Source organism: Notamacropus eugenii, chromosome 5 (assembly GCF_028372415.1).
Source record: "Notamacropus eugenii isolate mMacEug1 chromosome 5, mMacEug1.pri_v2, whole genome shotgun sequence".
Classification (NCBI taxonomy): domain Eukaryota; kingdom Metazoa; phylum Chordata; class Mammalia; order Diprotodontia; family Macropodidae; genus Notamacropus; species Notamacropus eugenii.
In genome coordinates this window covers 95,760,430-95,776,593 of record NC_092876.1, presented here as the reverse complement: position 1 = coordinate 95,776,593, position 16,164 = coordinate 95,760,430, and the positions used below count along the sequence as shown (strand labels likewise).

The 16,164-nt window shown below is 38.9% G+C and overlaps 1 protein-coding gene across 1 annotated transcript in view; it reads left to right on the top strand.

Annotated features, from left to right (window-relative positions):
* Window positions 1-15,434, top strand: part of LOC140504879 (NACHT, LRR and PYD domains-containing protein 12-like) — a 43,295-nt gene extending 27,861 nt beyond the window's left edge. Inside the window, 5 exon segments of the mRNA XM_072610249.1 lie at window positions 698-856; window positions 2,235-2,390; window positions 6,943-7,113; window positions 12,071-12,241; window positions 14,849-15,434. Coding sequence (XP_072466350.1) covers window positions 698-856; window positions 2,235-2,390; window positions 6,943-7,113; window positions 12,071-12,241; window positions 14,849-14,972 — 781 coding nt within the window. The 3' untranslated portion in view covers window positions 14,973-15,434.
* Window positions 15,435-16,164: the final 730 nt, after the last annotated feature.

Sequence of the window (16,164 nt, the reverse complement as noted above, 5' to 3'; positions counted from 1 at the left end):
AAAAGAAAAATCAAAACATATTCTTTTGATATTGTAGTGATCAATTATTCCTCCAAATAAAAGAAATGAGAATATATCTTCCTCTCTTATTGTGGAAGAGAGAGCACTTTGGATGTGTAATCCATATAGCATCAGATTTTCCTCATATGTTGACTGATTTTCCTAAAATTTTTTCCCCTTTTTATTCTTTGTTATAAGAAGTGGCTTTAGGAGTAGCAGATGAGGAGACATATGTAGAAATGAAAGTGTTGTAAAGACAAGGGCTACCAGTGGAAATTTTTTCAAAATTAAAGGAATTACATGACTCTGTCCAGTACTACAGTGGTGAAATACTAAAGATATTGAGTGTTTTTGTCAAGAAAGAGGAGTTGAAATGAATCCCTCTCTCCCTTCTCACATTTTTATTCCTAATAATCCCTAATCAGGATCTTCTTCTTTCTCATTTTCTCTGCCTTCCTGTGTCCCATTGTTGACCTGCTGTAACTCAGGCATGAGGAGCTGGACAAGAAGAATGGCAGGGTAGATTAGGAAGGTGAAGTTTTGAGGGAACTGAACTGTTTAGCCTGGAATGGGAATGTCAGAGGATAGTGGCTATAAAGGAATGGAGGCTGTGACCTCCTTTCCAGAAAGAGAAGAAAGAAGGAAATCCTGGAGAAAGCAATGATTCGTTTAATCTTTGGTTGAATGTGTCCTACAGGTTGAAAAACTTCAAGGTACCTCATTCGTGTTGTCAGTATCTCTTCTCTGCTCCCAGTTTGAAAAGCTTGTACTTGCGTAATATTTTCTTCGAGGATGATGGGATGAAACTGCCATGTGAGACCTTGGGAAAAAAGAAGTGTCAGCTAGAGACACTAGAGTGAGTCCATATAACTGTCTTCTCTTGAGAGCCTCCTGAGTATTACGGACATAAGCTCAAAGTAAGTAGGAAGAAGCACACTGATTTGGGGAGGGTGACTGCAGGCTGCCTGTCTCAGATCAGGGGAAGCTTTATCCACATTTATTCCTCTTGGAAATTTTGCACAATAGACCCTTCTCTTCACCAGGCTTTTGGGGCCTGTTTATTTATGGGAGTATCCACTTCCCTCTGATATCCCACTGAAACTTCTCTGACCTTCCCTTGATCCATCCCCATGAATTGATACAAAGTTGTGTTGTCTTCTCCCTATGTTTCTTGTCCAAGAGGAGCTTAGTTCTAGTGTGAAAAGGATGAATTGCTCTGGTGGGAAATAACAGGGGAAAAGAGCCATTATTTCAGTGAATAAAGGCTACTGAAAGGGTCCCTTTTTGTGAAGAAGGTTCTCTTTCATACTCCTTCACCCCAGCTTCTCACGATTACAGTCTGCAACATCAGTGCCTACTCAGCCCACTATCTCCATAGCCCTCTAGTAGATTAAGGACCTTGTCCCCCGGGAGAGCAGAAGCAGAGCTGTCATCTCCATACTAACTATGACTGTGGTCTCAGTGGAAGAGTTGGTGGAGGTGGGGGAGGTGTTGAGGCATCATGGCTCTGACTCCAGCCTGTGAAAAGGCAGGGACAGCAAGGTCAGGAAAGAGTTAGTAATCTCATTTGGCTAGAACAGAGAATGAGTGAACCAGGATAAAATAGAGAAGGAACGTCTCCTCCACAATTGTAGATATGATCCCTCTCTTAATACTTTTTTGCTTTCTATGTCACAGTGTTGGTTTAGATTGTTTATTGTACACACACACGCACACACCCTCTAAATTTTTTTACACAAACTGTTGCCTTTTCAAGAAATCCTATAATTAATACAGTTGATTTTTGAATCTTGTTTAATAATGCATTCGATAATTTTGTTTGGAATACAAGTGAAGCATCTTGGCCTCTCAGTGGAAACACACACCTTCTCCCCTTTTTCAGTACTGAGACATTTGTAACATTCCCTTTCTCTGAAAATTTTTCTGTTCTTCCATGTTATCTCTACATTTCCCAATAATTCGCTCCACTCATTATTTTGTTATTTTGGGGGTTTCCTTACCATGAATCCATGAATACTAGTGTAAGTGTAGATCAGTTGCTCTCTCTGTTCCCATCCCCTATCCTTAATACAGATGTAGGAACACAGGAGAGCTGAGTGGGAAAGGATGATTTATTAATGTGATGATTCTAAAGGAGCTGTGGGGTTTAGCTCTTTCCCTGTGAGAAATCAGGAGTAAATGAATCCTGGAGAATGTAATTGACCATATCCTCTCTGGTTTTCTATGTCCTTCAGAATAACCTATTGGACAAAACGTGGTGGTAATGAGCTGAATTCTTTCTTGCCTGAGAGACTGAAAGACTTCACCATCAATGTTTCTTGCCTTGAGGGTGTAATGAAGCTTCTGGGCAGTGTCTTAGCAAAACAGGACTGTAAACTACAGACAGTCAGGTGAGTCCCTGTGAGATTTCTTTTGGGTGAGTATCTTAGTTTTGGTGGTCAAAGGGGGAAGGAGGAGCACAAGGTGGGAGGGAGATTGGAAACTTCTTTCTTGAGGTAGTTTTAGGAATCCAGATCTCATCCATTTTGTTGCTATAGTTATTCTTTCTTCTGAGAAACTGACCAGAAAGTGGTTTTTTCAGGGGTTTCTGAAATTATCTCTGAAAGACCTAGTTGAAGCATCTCTTAGTTCCAGCACTGTTGCCTGGTAAATACTTTTCTCTCTCACACCCTGCCCCTGTTTTTTTTTGTTCGTTTGTTTTGTTTTGTTTGTTTTTTGGGTTTTGTCTTCTTTGTTATAGGGCTCAATTGTAGAGTGAGGAGGATGGATATGGGTACGTGAGAGACAGAACAAAAATTTGATGAGGAAAGACTGCTGTATGCAGTGAATAAATTCAATAAGATGTGAGCTGCTTTATTCACTGATTCTGCAAGCTGGAAATGGAGAGATCATGTTTATTTCTCACAGCTATTACAGAGTGACCAAGTTGACATAGACCTCAAAACTCATCCATTCTCTCCTGTTCCTGAAGAGGAATACTTTTACAACATCAATTGAACATGATCATCAGCTTCTCCAGTGGAAGATGTCCTGTGATGGGGAAGCCACTAGCTTATCAACCAGTTTGATTCTATGCTTGAACACTGCATAGTTAGAAAATTTGTCTTGATATAGAACTAAGTTCTGGCTCTCTTAAACATACACACCATTATGTCCTTTTGAAAGAATTAGAGCACCTTTCAGACCCCTTCCATGTGACTGACCTTCAGTTACTTCAAGTTATTGATTCTTTTCCCCAACCTATATTTGTCATTGTCTCCAGTCCTCTTCAATTCTTGTCATGCTTTTCTGGACATGCTGTCTTATCAGTCTGCTTACTAAATGAGTCAAGGATCCATTTGTGGTGAAGAAGAGGGAGGGGATAGTCCTTTTGTAACTGCCCTGGTCAATGTCCTCTCATTTGTAGGTTTCCACTGCTGCCTTTTGTGTATCATAATTGTTTCCCTTTAACTTCTTCCCATCCACTAAACCCTCCCCTGAAGCTGAGATGAGCATTAAGTAAAACCAAATGACCAACACCAATATCTGGCTGTGTGTATATATGTCATTCTGCTTCCATAGTCTTCCTACTAAGGAACAAATGTGTTTTATCATTAGTTCTCAGTCAGTGAGATTTTTCTTTATAATTGCTGTCAGCTTGACTGCCTTTTCAGGGCTGTTATTGGTCACAGTACTGTAACATTTTGTACATGGTGCCTTGACTCTGATATCTTAATTCTATATCACTTCAAAGAAGCCCCCCCACATTTCACTGAGCTCTTCATATTCTTTTTTTCTTTAAAAAACTTTTAAAATTCATTTAAATTAATTAAAATTAAACAAAATTCATTTTAAACTTAAATTCGGAATGAGAAAAGAACAAAACACATTTCCATGTACATAGTAGAACGTAAGAGAGGATGCAATCAATTTCCATTTCATGAAAACCTATGTAATATAACCTAGACATTATTTTCAGAACAACCCAGCTTTTCTGTGTTTCCCTCTGTGTTCTTTTGTTTTCTGCTGTGTATTTATTTTTTTCTCTTCCTTTCTCCTTCCCCCTCCCTTAGAGAAGTCTACAATTAAACAGTGTATGTATGTATGTATGTATGGATGCATATATGCATATGCACACATACATATCTTTTTAAAATTAATTTATTTTAAACATATACTAAAACTTAAATTCACAATAAGAAAAAAGAAAATATTAGAAACTTAAAAACAAAATAAGAACAGAAAAATAAGCATTGCCATGCACAGGAGTACATCAAAGAGTATTCAAAATACGTAACAATAGATTTCCATTTCAAGAAAGCCTATATAATAAATACTACACATTTTATTCAGAGTTGTCCATCTTTTCTTTGTTTCCTTCTAAGTTTTCTTTTGCTGTCTGCTATGCACTTTTTACTCCCCCAAAGGCTGCAATTAAGTGATGATATGTTTGTGTGTATATGATTATACATATATAAAAGCACACAGAAACACATAATATATACATACACATCTATACACAAAAGTGTATGTGCACACATATACACATACATACACTTGCATACATATACATGTACTGAAATATCTATAACCATACTCATATGTAGAAATATTCATTCATACGCATCTATGCAAGACTGTACTTTAGTTAATTGTGCTGTGTTTCTCTAAGTGTAAATAACATCTCCTTCATAAGTCCAAGTCTTTCTACACTTCTTTAAGTCCAACTCATCATTTTCTAAACCACCAAAATATTCCAACGTTTTACTCTCTAGTTATTTTAAATAGTCTCACTCCTCCTCCAGAGCCATCTGAATCCAGTAACCTGATATTCTTCAGGATGACTGGAGATGGTCCAGCATGCACTGGGAGACCTGGGATTCTTTAGGCCAAGGTCTGTTCAGGAACTCACTTAGGGGGAGGCAATGCCCATTTATTGAATAGGCCTGTTTAAGCAATAGCCCCAGTATGTTCCCTTTAATGAGATCAAGAGAGAGAAAGCCATCAGGCTGGGTGGGAAACAGCAACAGTTGGTATTGCTAATCACTCTAAAGCTTGAAGGGGCCAGAGGAGCCCTTAGGCAGAGGCCCATTGGAGTTCCATTTTTAGAGTGCAGTAAGTAGGTTTAACATGACAGGAAGGGAAGGGAAAGGAAGGGAAGAGAAGGGAAGGGAAGGGAAGGGAAGAGAAGGGAAGGGAAAGGAAGGGAAGGAAAGGGAAGGGAAGGGAGAAGTGGAAGGGGAAGGGAAAGGGGAAGGAGAAGGGGAAGGAGAAGGGAGATCAAAGCAGGGCAGGGAAGGGAAAGGAAAGGGGACCTCATTAAAGGGGCCATGCTCTGGCTACTTTTTAAACAGGCCTATTCAATGAATGGGCGTTGCCTCACCCTAAGTGAGTACCTGCAAAGACCTTGGCCTAAAGAGCCCAAGGTCTCACAGTGCCTCCCGGGTCATCTCCCATCGTCCAGGACACTCAATTCAGATGGCTGTGGAGGAGAAGTGAGGCTGGTGACCTGCACAGCCCTCCCTCACTCAAAACAAAGTCAAGTGCAAGTCATGTCGTCATTTCTCTGATGGCATGGTCTTCTTCAGCAATGAAGGCAGAACGCAATCTACAAAATATAGTGTTCGAAGACCTACAGTTTTTCAACATAGTAGCTGCTACTTCTTGTGTAATCCTGATTTTAGTTCCATTATATTTAAATTTATTTCTTGTTTCTTATAATATTCTTTTCTTAACCTAGAAACTTTGAAACTTGGCTATTGTATTCCTGTAAGTTTTTGTCCAGGGATCTTTCAGGTGGTAATAGGTGGATTTTTTCCCTTCTACTTTTATCTTACCTTCTTGTTCTGGAACTTCAAGGTAATTTTCCTTTAGAATTTCTTGTAACATTGTATCAAGATTTTTTAAATATATCTTTCAGGTGGTTAGACTATTGTCATATTATTTCTCCTCTATCTGGTCTCCAGATCAGCTGTTTTTGTCATGAGATGTATCATATTCTCTTCTATTCTTTATTCTTCTGATTTTGTTTTATTATTTTTTTGGTTTCTTATAACATCATCAGCTTCCCCTTGATCAGTTCCCGTTTTCAAGGCATGATTTTCTTCATTAAATTTTTGATGTTATTTTTCAGTTGGTTCACTCTCTTTTCATAACTTTCCTGGATTACTCTTATTTTTTCCTCAGTTTTTCTTTGATCTCTCATTTGATTTTTAAAGTCCTTTCAAAGTTCTTCCAAGAGCTCTTTTTGGACTTGTGATTACTTGATGTTTCTTGTTGAAAAGGAAGTGATTTTTTTAAGCTCCACTATCTTCTGAACATGAACTCAGCTCTTCTCCATCACCACAGTAGGTATCTACGGTTAGCTTTTTTCTCCTTTGTTTACTCATTTTTTGGTTTTATTTTGTTTTATTTTTAGCAGCTTATTATTGATATTTAGGTTTTAGTCCCCAGGTGTGGGGAATGATACCCAGTCCTTAGATATTTCTTGCTGTTATTTTCTGAGCTCTGGAGTGAGGTAGGGTTGGGGGTGGGCTTGGCCACTCCTCTCTACCCCTAAGCCACAACTGGGACCCCAGCCACTCTGTGCCACAAATGCTCAAGCTTATTTGCTCCCTCTGGTGGCTGCAAACTACAGCTTTCTTCTCTGCCCTGCAACAGAAACCATAGTCTCTGCTCTCCTGCAAATGCCCACAGCCAGGAGTTTCTGCCCCTCTGCTGCTGCATTCCCCAGGGGTATGGTAGCATCTTCTCCCCTCCAGTAGCAGTAAGGGACAAAAATCCTAGCATGGAACTGTAGCTGCAGCACAGGACCACATCAGGTCAGCATAGATACAATTGTCATCCCTCAGTAGTGGAAGGTCTTTAAGTCTTCTGCTCAGTCTCCTTTATCTATTTCTCATTTCTATGCCTGAAAGAAACAAAGAATTGACCACTTCTCCCCAATTATGTTTTTTCCTACAGTTTGACGGAATATTGTCTTAACCATGCCTGTTTCCAGAATCTCTGCTGTGCTCTCAGTATCAATAAGAGCTTGAAAGACTTAGATTTGAGTGGAAATTTCTTGGTAGAACGGGAAATAAGTCTTCTCTGTAAGGCTTTGGGAAATCAAAACTGCAAGTTAGAGACCCTGAGGTAAATTCCCCCATGTTCCCTTGGATGATGTTCTGTTTGGGATCAGGGACAGGAGTGCCTTAGGAAGAGAGAGCAGCACAAACCAGGGAATGGAGTGTGAAAATTGTTTGCCTAATCCAGGTTCAAGGTTCATAACCTCTTACTTTTCTTCTTCTTAGTGTGCCCTAAGAAGGAACATGAGAGGGAAAGGTTGGTTTGCTAAGGGATTACTGCCTTTTGTTGTAAGAGGCAGTTTTCACCTATATGTACATGGCTCCTAAATTTGTATTTTTAATACTAGTTCCTGGATATCCTGTAAATACATCAGACTCAGCACATTTGAACTGAACTGGTTTCCTTTTCAACAAAATCCACACCTCTTCCTAACTTCCCTGTTTCTGTTGAGGGTACCATCCTTCTAGTCACTCAGGTTTGCAAGTTCACTGTGATCCTCGATTCCTCACTTTCTCACCCCATACATAAAATGAGTTGGCATATTTTGTAATTTCTTCTTCCAAAACAGTCTCCTTTATATATTTCTCATCTCTGTGCCTGAAAGAAAGAAGGATGAAGCTGTGGTCCCTAGCTGGCCAGTTGGGTTCTGAGTGGGACAGCTCCTCCTTGTACTTACAGATGACTCTGGAGGAGAAAGTGAGATTGGTGACTCTGCACATTCCTCACTTCAATGCAGTTGTCTTGCATGTCATGGCATCACCTCTGTGATGTCATGGTCCTCTTTGAGAACCAAAGACCAACAGCAACCTCTGTGAGTAGTAGTTAACCAAAGCAATTTACTTTGGTGAGCAGGAAGATCAAAACAGAAACTCAGAAGAAGATACCAAAGTCATAGCTCCTATACTGGGGGTGGGGAACCTGAGTCCTTCAGGTCACACATGGTTTTCTAGGTCCTTAAGTGCAGGCTTTCAGCTGAATCAAAATTTTACAGAACAAATCCTTTTTCAAAAATTGACTTTCCTTATCTGTTTTTCTTTTTGGTAATAGGTTTCAGAGTTGTTTTATTCTGCATTTCTCTTATTAGTAGTAATTTGTAGCAGTCTTTCATGTGGTTATTCTCTGAGGTTTACAATATCACTTTTGAGACCTGTTTGTTCATCTCCTTTGACCACTTATTCATGGAGAAATGACTGAAATCACATAATTTTGTCTGTTCCCCATATATGTATTTTGTTTTACTAGTCACATATCTGAGATGTACTGCCAAAAATAAAGAAACCAAAAGAAAACATTTTTCAAATGTCTCCCTTTGTTATCTTACCACTAAATCTGTTCATGTGAAAAACCTTTCCATTGCATTTGATGATTATGAGCTGTTTGGTCTTTTGTTGTTGACACTATCTAAGAATTCTTCCATATTTATATTGTCTAAGTTTGTGATCTGATTCTCCTCTTCCTCTTTTCCTTCTTCCTCGTTTTTTTTAAATCAATACGACTTTCAAGCCACATATATATTTTGATCTAGTTGTTGCAAATGTTGTTCTAAAACTATTTTCTGCCAAAATGTCTTCCAATTGTTCCAGCAATTTTTTTAAAATTTTGGGTGTTCTTTCATCTGTAATTTATGTTCTCATATATGTTGAAGACTAATTATTGACTTTTCTTGTTTCTGATTCTTTGTTATTTAATGTGCTCTGTCTATTTTTTAAACTAGTACTAGTTTTCTTGATTCTTGGGTTATAGTATAATTTGAGGTCTAAAAATGCTGTTCTCTGGAAGAGACTGATCATTTTTAAAGAAATTTTATTCATTCCACTGGAAAGGAGATGACAAAGGATGCAGCAGATCATAAAGCGAATGTGTTTTTAGCATTGCCCAAAGAAAGACAGGAACCTAATTAATCATGAAAAATTGAATTGAATCCTTTCCAAATAACCTACATCTCTTCTGAACTTCCCTATTTCTGTTGAAGATACCATCCTTCCAGGCACTCAAGTTTGCAATTTTCAACTTCACTGTTATCCTTGATTCCTCACTTTCTCACCCCTTATATGTAATCAGTTGCCAAATTATGTAATTTGTTGTTCCAGCAGGATCTCCTTTATCTGTTGCTTATCTCTGTATACAACTACCATTCTAGTTCAGACACTCATCACCTTTCATCTTCAGTATTGCAGTAACTACTAAAGGGTCTCCATACCTCAAGTGTTTTCCCTCTCTAATCCACCCTTCCCACAGCTGACCAAGTGAATACCTTAAGCTCTAGTCTGACCATGTTATTCCCTTATTCAATAATCTCTTGCTGCGCTCTGTTACCCCCTGGACCAAATATGAAATCCTGTTTCGCATTAAAAACCCTTTACAACTATCCTAAACCTACCTCACCAGTCGTACAACACCTTACTTTCTTCACACATTCTCTAGTCCAGACAGAGTGGCCTTACTGTTGCTCACACAATGCCGTCCATTTCTTTTCTCTATTCCTTTGCCTTGGCTAGCCACTATGCCTAGAATAGTCTCCATTCTTACCCCTTCTTCATAGAGATCTACTGTCCTTTAAGACTCTTTCTCAGCACCACACTCAACATGAAACCTTCCCTGATCTGCTCAGCCATTACTGTCCTCCTCACAAAAATTCACTTATCTGTATTTCGTCTCTTCCTACCTGTTTCTCCATTATCTCCCCTCATAGGAAGCAAACTCCTTGAAGGCGAGGACTATTCCACTTGTATCTTTGTATGCCCATTATCTAGTGTTCTGCCTGCTACATAGTAGGTACTGAATAACTGTGTACTAAATTGTAGCAATACATTCAAATAGGAGGAAGCCAAGAAGTTTTGAGAGAGGTTAGCAAAGTTTCTTGAGGCAAGACATAGATATTTAAATTTGGCCCATAACAGGCCAGCTGAGTTCTGAACCAAGTTCAGAGAGAAAGAATCATGACTTCAGCAGTTCCAGGAAAAAGGCAGTTCCAGAGAAAAATCAGTGACTTGTAAAAAGGATCAATGAGAAAATGAAACAGCATTCACTTTGATCTCACCAGTGGCTCGAAGGAGCAGTAGTTTGCTTGGTGGCCACATCCAAGAAAACTGTTTTAGGAGATGTGCTAAACCAGGTCGAGGATAACCAAGGGGTGTGAAACCCTTTGTTGCATTGGGATGTCTACCCCAAATACATGAAGATATCTCCTGTTGGAATGGGTAGATAAGAACAATTTGTTCCAGTGGCCATAAAGGTGGGTGAAGTAGGTGCTGTGGAGAGCTTGGAGCTTAGTCAGACATCACAGACACCAAGGTCATTCACTGTATCTTAAGCCATCACCAGTTGTCTTGACTCTGTCCTACACTATGTCATGAAGAGAGAGTGAGGGTGTGACAGTTTAGCCATAGTCTCTGCAGCAGTCTTTTTCATCTTTGCTGTCTGAAGAGTGTGAAATAGAGCTGCAGGTTGCTTCAATCTGCACTTCTCTAATTATTAATAATAATTTTTTTATGTAACTTTTTTCTTATGAAGAATCATTGGTTGTATTTCTTTCCCTAAAAATTGCCTGTTCCTATGTGAGAGAGCAAGGGGGGTAGGGTAGGGGGACGAAATCTACTAGTATAAAAATATAGCAGCTGTTTTTTTGGTTGGTAAGAACCATCAACTGAAGGGATTCCCATTTACTGGGGAATTGTTGAACAGTTTGTAGTATGTGATTGTAATGGAATAGTATTGTACTATTAGAAATGACAAGTAGGATGATTTTAGAAAACCTGGAAAGACGAACATAAATTGATTCAAAGTGAAGGTAGCAGATTCAGGGGAGTCTGAGTAGGAACAGCTGCACTCTGTGATGAAGTGTAAATGACTTGGCTGTTCTCAGTAATACAATGATCCAAGACAATCCATAGGAATCATGATGAACAATTCTGCCCTCAGAGAAAGAACTGATGTCTGAATACAGACTGAAGCATTCTATTTTTTTACTTCCTTCTTTCCTTTTTTTTTTTTTGCTTTCTTTTGAGTCTTTATGCCGAAAATGACTCATACGGAAATGTTTTACATGATTGTCCACATATAACTTAAATTAGATTGCTTACTGGATCAGGGACAGGGAGGGAAGGGAGTGAAGGATAAAATTTTGAACTTGTGACTATAAAAAAAAGTTAAAAATTGTTTTTGTTTGTAATTGAGAGAAAATAAAATATTATTTTAAAAGTGGCCTGTTCATATCCTTTGATCATTTCTCTACGGAAATATGACCCTTAGCTGTAGAAGCTTAAATTAGTTTCTTATATATCTTGCAATATGACCTTTATTAGTGAAAGTTTATCCAAAGTTCACCCACCCCCCTCATTTACTTACTTTTCTTCCAGTTTCAACTGCATTGGTTTTGTTTATGCAAAAACTTTAGTTTTATTTAATTAAAACTTAGCATTTAAACTTTTATGGTCCTCTCTCTCTCTTGTTTTGTTATTAACTCTTCTAGAAAGTATCATTTAAAAATATCATTACCCTTCTAGTCTGATGAATTCTTTTTTAAAAACATTCTAAATGTAACCAATACCAAGCTATATAGTGGAAGAGAAAATGGAGAATTGTGCCTGAAATTGTGAATCTCTATTATATAGCGTTTGATTTTATTTTTATATACATGATCTATATGTAGCTTTCAGAACTATCCTATTTATGCTTCTTTCTAGCCTTCCTTCTCTTTTTTCTCCATTAAAAAAAAATCCTTCGTGACATTTTTTTTTTATTTTTTCCATGAAGAATTTCATCTTTATTCCGCACTTACCTAGCTCCCCAGTTCCAGTTTTGGAAAAAAGAAAAACAAACACGTATAAAAAATATACGGGTTGAAACAGAAGAAATTAAGTGTTTCAAGTGTGTTTGTGTGTGTGTGTGTGTATGTGCGTGTATATATTCATGATTTTAAAAGGACTGTGGGTTTGATCCCCTTCCCACAAAACATCATGAAAGAAATGGCTCTTAGAGAAATGAAATTGTCATTTCTTCTTTGATTGTCCTTCTCCTTTAGGCTGTCCAGATGTGGTATAACTACTGCTTGTCTTCAGGATGTCCTCCCTCTTATCTGTAGCAGTGAGAATCTAAAAACCTTGGACCTGACTTTAAATTTATTTGGTAATAAAGGAATGAAGCAGCTGTGTGAGGCCTTGGAAAAGCAGGATTGTAAACTGGAAGCACTTATGTGAGTCCCTCAAGTTTCCTTTCTAGAATGTTCCCCAGGCATTAGGGTCAAAAAGGAAGAAGGAAGAATGAATAGAAGGGAAAAAAATCTTTATATTTAATTTTTTTCAATTCAGAATATCCACTTTTTCTGCCTCTATTACTCCCTCCCCCACTCTGGCAATTTGAAAAAAAGAAAAAGGAAAGTAAGAGTTTTGTAACAAATGTGCATAGTCAAGCAAAACAAATACCCATATCAGCCTAGTCCAAAAAAACTTACGTCTCAGTCAGTACCGAGTCCATCACCTTCACTGATAGGAGGTCGTCAGTATGCCGCATGAGTCCTCTGGAATTGTGGTGGATCATTGCAGTAATCTTGGTTCTAAGGTATTTCAAAATTGTTCCTTCCTATAATCATCATATTATATGTTGTTATTCTCTAAACTGTTTTCCTGGTTCTGCTCACTTCATTCCAGATCAGTTCATGGAAGTCTTCCCAGGTTTCTCTGAAACCATCCCTTTCATTATTTCTCAGAATATGACAATATTCCATCATATTAGTATGCCATAACTTGTTGGAATATTCGTTATTTTGTGGATACCCTCTCTGTTTCCAGTTTTTTACTGGAACCACAAAAGAGCCATGAGGCAGGAATATTGGAAAGGAACTCCAGAATCAGGCATTCTGATTCACTCTGATTCTAAGACATTTTCTTTGATGCTGGATGTTGTAGGTAGGGGAGCCTTCCCCTCCTCGCTTCCCTGGCAGAATCAGGGCTGCCTTCCTCTTTTCACTCCCCTGAATTCTAACAGGATCAATTTGCTCAGAGGAGAGTCCAATTCCTTCAGACAAATGCAGTGGATTTCTCTCGTCTTTTCTTAGTTCATCCTTGTCACCTCAGGCTTGTTCCTTCTTCACACTGTTCTCTTTTGTTTCCTTCTGGAAAGGAATGGTCTAGTGTGAAGAGGCTGACGAGTCCAAGGAAAGGGTTATAGTTAAAGATAACTGCCCTATTACTGCTTATATATGAAGACTGAATCTCTTTCACCCTCTAATCCATAGGGTAGAGACAAGAATCTTGTCCTGTTGTTTTCCTGCACTTCCCACAGAATCATACCATCTTGGAGAAAGCCCTTCATCTAGGATAGAACTTGGGACCAAAACAGTTCCCAGGGTCGCCCAAACAGATTCAGATGGGGATGTTTAATAAAATAAATAAAACTGCAGTACAACATAGATAATGTTAATTTGTGGTTTTCTAAATCAATATGGGCCCTAAGAGATTCATTTCTATTTGAGTTCAACATCACTGGCCACTCAGGTCTCTCTAGCACTCACAGACTCCTTTGAAATCTACATACATACATTAATGTATACATGTATGTATATATAGAGATCCAATTTATTTTTTACATTTTTTATTTCTTCTTGACCTGCCTCTCAAAAAAACAATAAAAAGAAAAGCAGGAGAAATGACACCTCTCATTCCTAGTCTTCAAATTCTGAAGTTCAGCTAGTATATCCCTGCCTTCCTCTTACTCTCCCAGCTTCTTTATCCCACCCACCCATAGCATTGTGGATGTGCCAGGTGGTGCCTTGGGTAGAACACTAGACTTGGAATCAAGAGACCTGAGTTCAAATTTAGCTTTAGATCCTTATTTGCTATTTGACCCTGAGCAAGTCACTTAACTGCTGTCTGTCTCAGTTTCCTTAACTGTAAAGTAGAGAGAACAATAACACCTTACTTACAGGGTTGTTTTGAAGATTAAATGAGATAATATTTGTAAAGTGCCTGAGAATACCTGCTCCATAGTAGATGCCTAATAAATGTTTATTTCTTTCCTTCCCTGTTTCCCTCCTACCTGTGTCTCTCAAGTTACTCTCCTATGAACATCCTTCAGTTTCTCATTGTTATTCGTAAATTGAGGGCTTCCTCTTTATCCCCCAACAGAATACAGAGGTCCCACCCTGCGTTGTCCAGGGCAGAGTGGAGAAGGACTGACCCATCCCTCTTTTTGTACCCTATGCTTCTCTTAATGAAACCTAAATTCACAATGTCTGTTTTGTATCATTTGTCACACTGTTGACTCATAGGGAATTGCAATACAATCCCAGATGTGTTTCATATGAACTGTTGTGTACCCATGTTTTCCCCCACTTTCAGGCACTTGTGCACTTGGTATTTTTTTGAACCCAGGCATAGGCATGGGCATCTGTTCAAGCTCTGTCTATGAAGGGTGACTCTGTCCAGCCTGTGTTGGACCTGCCCCCAATGAAGTTCATGTACACAGAGTCATCAACTGATGCTCATTCAGGCAGTTATGAGGAGGGCATTAGAAGGGCAAATCTTAAACCTATTTCAGATGGAAGAGATGAGCTTTTTAAAACCATACTTCAGTAATTTCTGTATATATATGTGTATTTCTATATATATGTATATACATATACGCATACAGTTACTCGCACACACAAACAGTCACAGAGTCAGTGAGTAACAGACACCAAAACCTGGGAGTAAGGATTGGAGGCAGAAGTAAATAGAAAAAAGTACTTCAGTGAGTATATAGTCATCAGGGTTAAAAAGAAATTCAGCTAAAGACTGAACAAAGTGTCTTTGTGTTTTCACAGCCTCTCACAACCTGTTGGCTTGAGTGAAGAAACCAAGAGAGCACTGGCCAACCTAAAATCAAGGAAATCTTTTCTTGTCTTTCCAGAAAAATATCCAACTGTTAAGAATCTTTCAAGCAGATGATGAAGACATAGTATACTCTTGATCTGCCCACTTACTGAGTAACTTTTAAAAAGTCACTTTTCCTTTATGAGCACCAATTTTCTTATCCGTTTTGAAGAGACTTGTGATTTTTCATATCAATCGATGGGATATATGAATATGGTAATGGATTAGATTCTCAGAAGTGCCTCTTCTGGATTGAAAGTCAGACTTAGAATGCAGCTTGAAATGACCAATGAAACCCTTGACAACGCTCTCACAGTCACTGCATTCTTGTGCCAGTGTACCTTAAGGGAAGGAAATCAAAGATTGTAGAACCTGTTTCTGTCACAGAATTCTGGTTCTGTTACCCACCAAGTAATGATTTCCATGTACCTAAAATAATCCTGTTCCCACAGGACTCCAGGACCTCCGTACTATGGACTTGTGGGCTTGTAGTGAGAAACTACTCAGGCCCTTCAAAATAAATGTTTGTAATCCACACCCTCCTTCCTCATCTGGCTTTTATGTATATGATCTCTGCATTCACTAGAGGACAGTCTTCCCCCTGAGAATAAGCAGACCAGACATAATGTTATATCTTCAAGCTTTTGAAGTTTTCTCATTCCCCCGCTTTCCCTCTTCCTGCTCCTCCCCCTCAACCCACAGAAACGTCTACAATGGGAATGTGTAGCTCCAGGAGGAGGTTGTATCCTCCTTTCACTGGAAGACCCAAAGCAAAAGTTGGAGAGCTGTTGGACAGGAATTCTGCAAGAGAGATTGCTGTATTTGTACAACGGGGGTTAGACAGTGAGATGCTGTGGGAGAGGGATAAAACAAAGTCTGGGCCAATTTAATAGTGTCTGTAAATATTGATCCTGGAACTGATGATGGATGGGATAAGGCTGTAAAGTGAAGAGGAAGCAGGGAGGGGAATAGGAGATAGAGAAAAAGTGGAATCCCTTGGCAGCCTGGCCACTATGAATCCCAAACATACTTTTCTTTCCTGAGGTCATATCTTCAGCCCTCAGCTCTCTTCCCTGTCTCATAAGAGCTGTAGTTCCTTGTGCTTCTGGGAAAGCTCTGTCTCTATCCCCTTCCTTGGTTTTCCTTCTGGACTTCCTATACATGTAACTCCTACCTGGGCTTTTAGGTCAGTTTGCCAGGATACATGATCTAACAAAAATCTAAGAAAGTACCCAAGCCTGGAAATGAATGCAGTGAGCTATGAAGA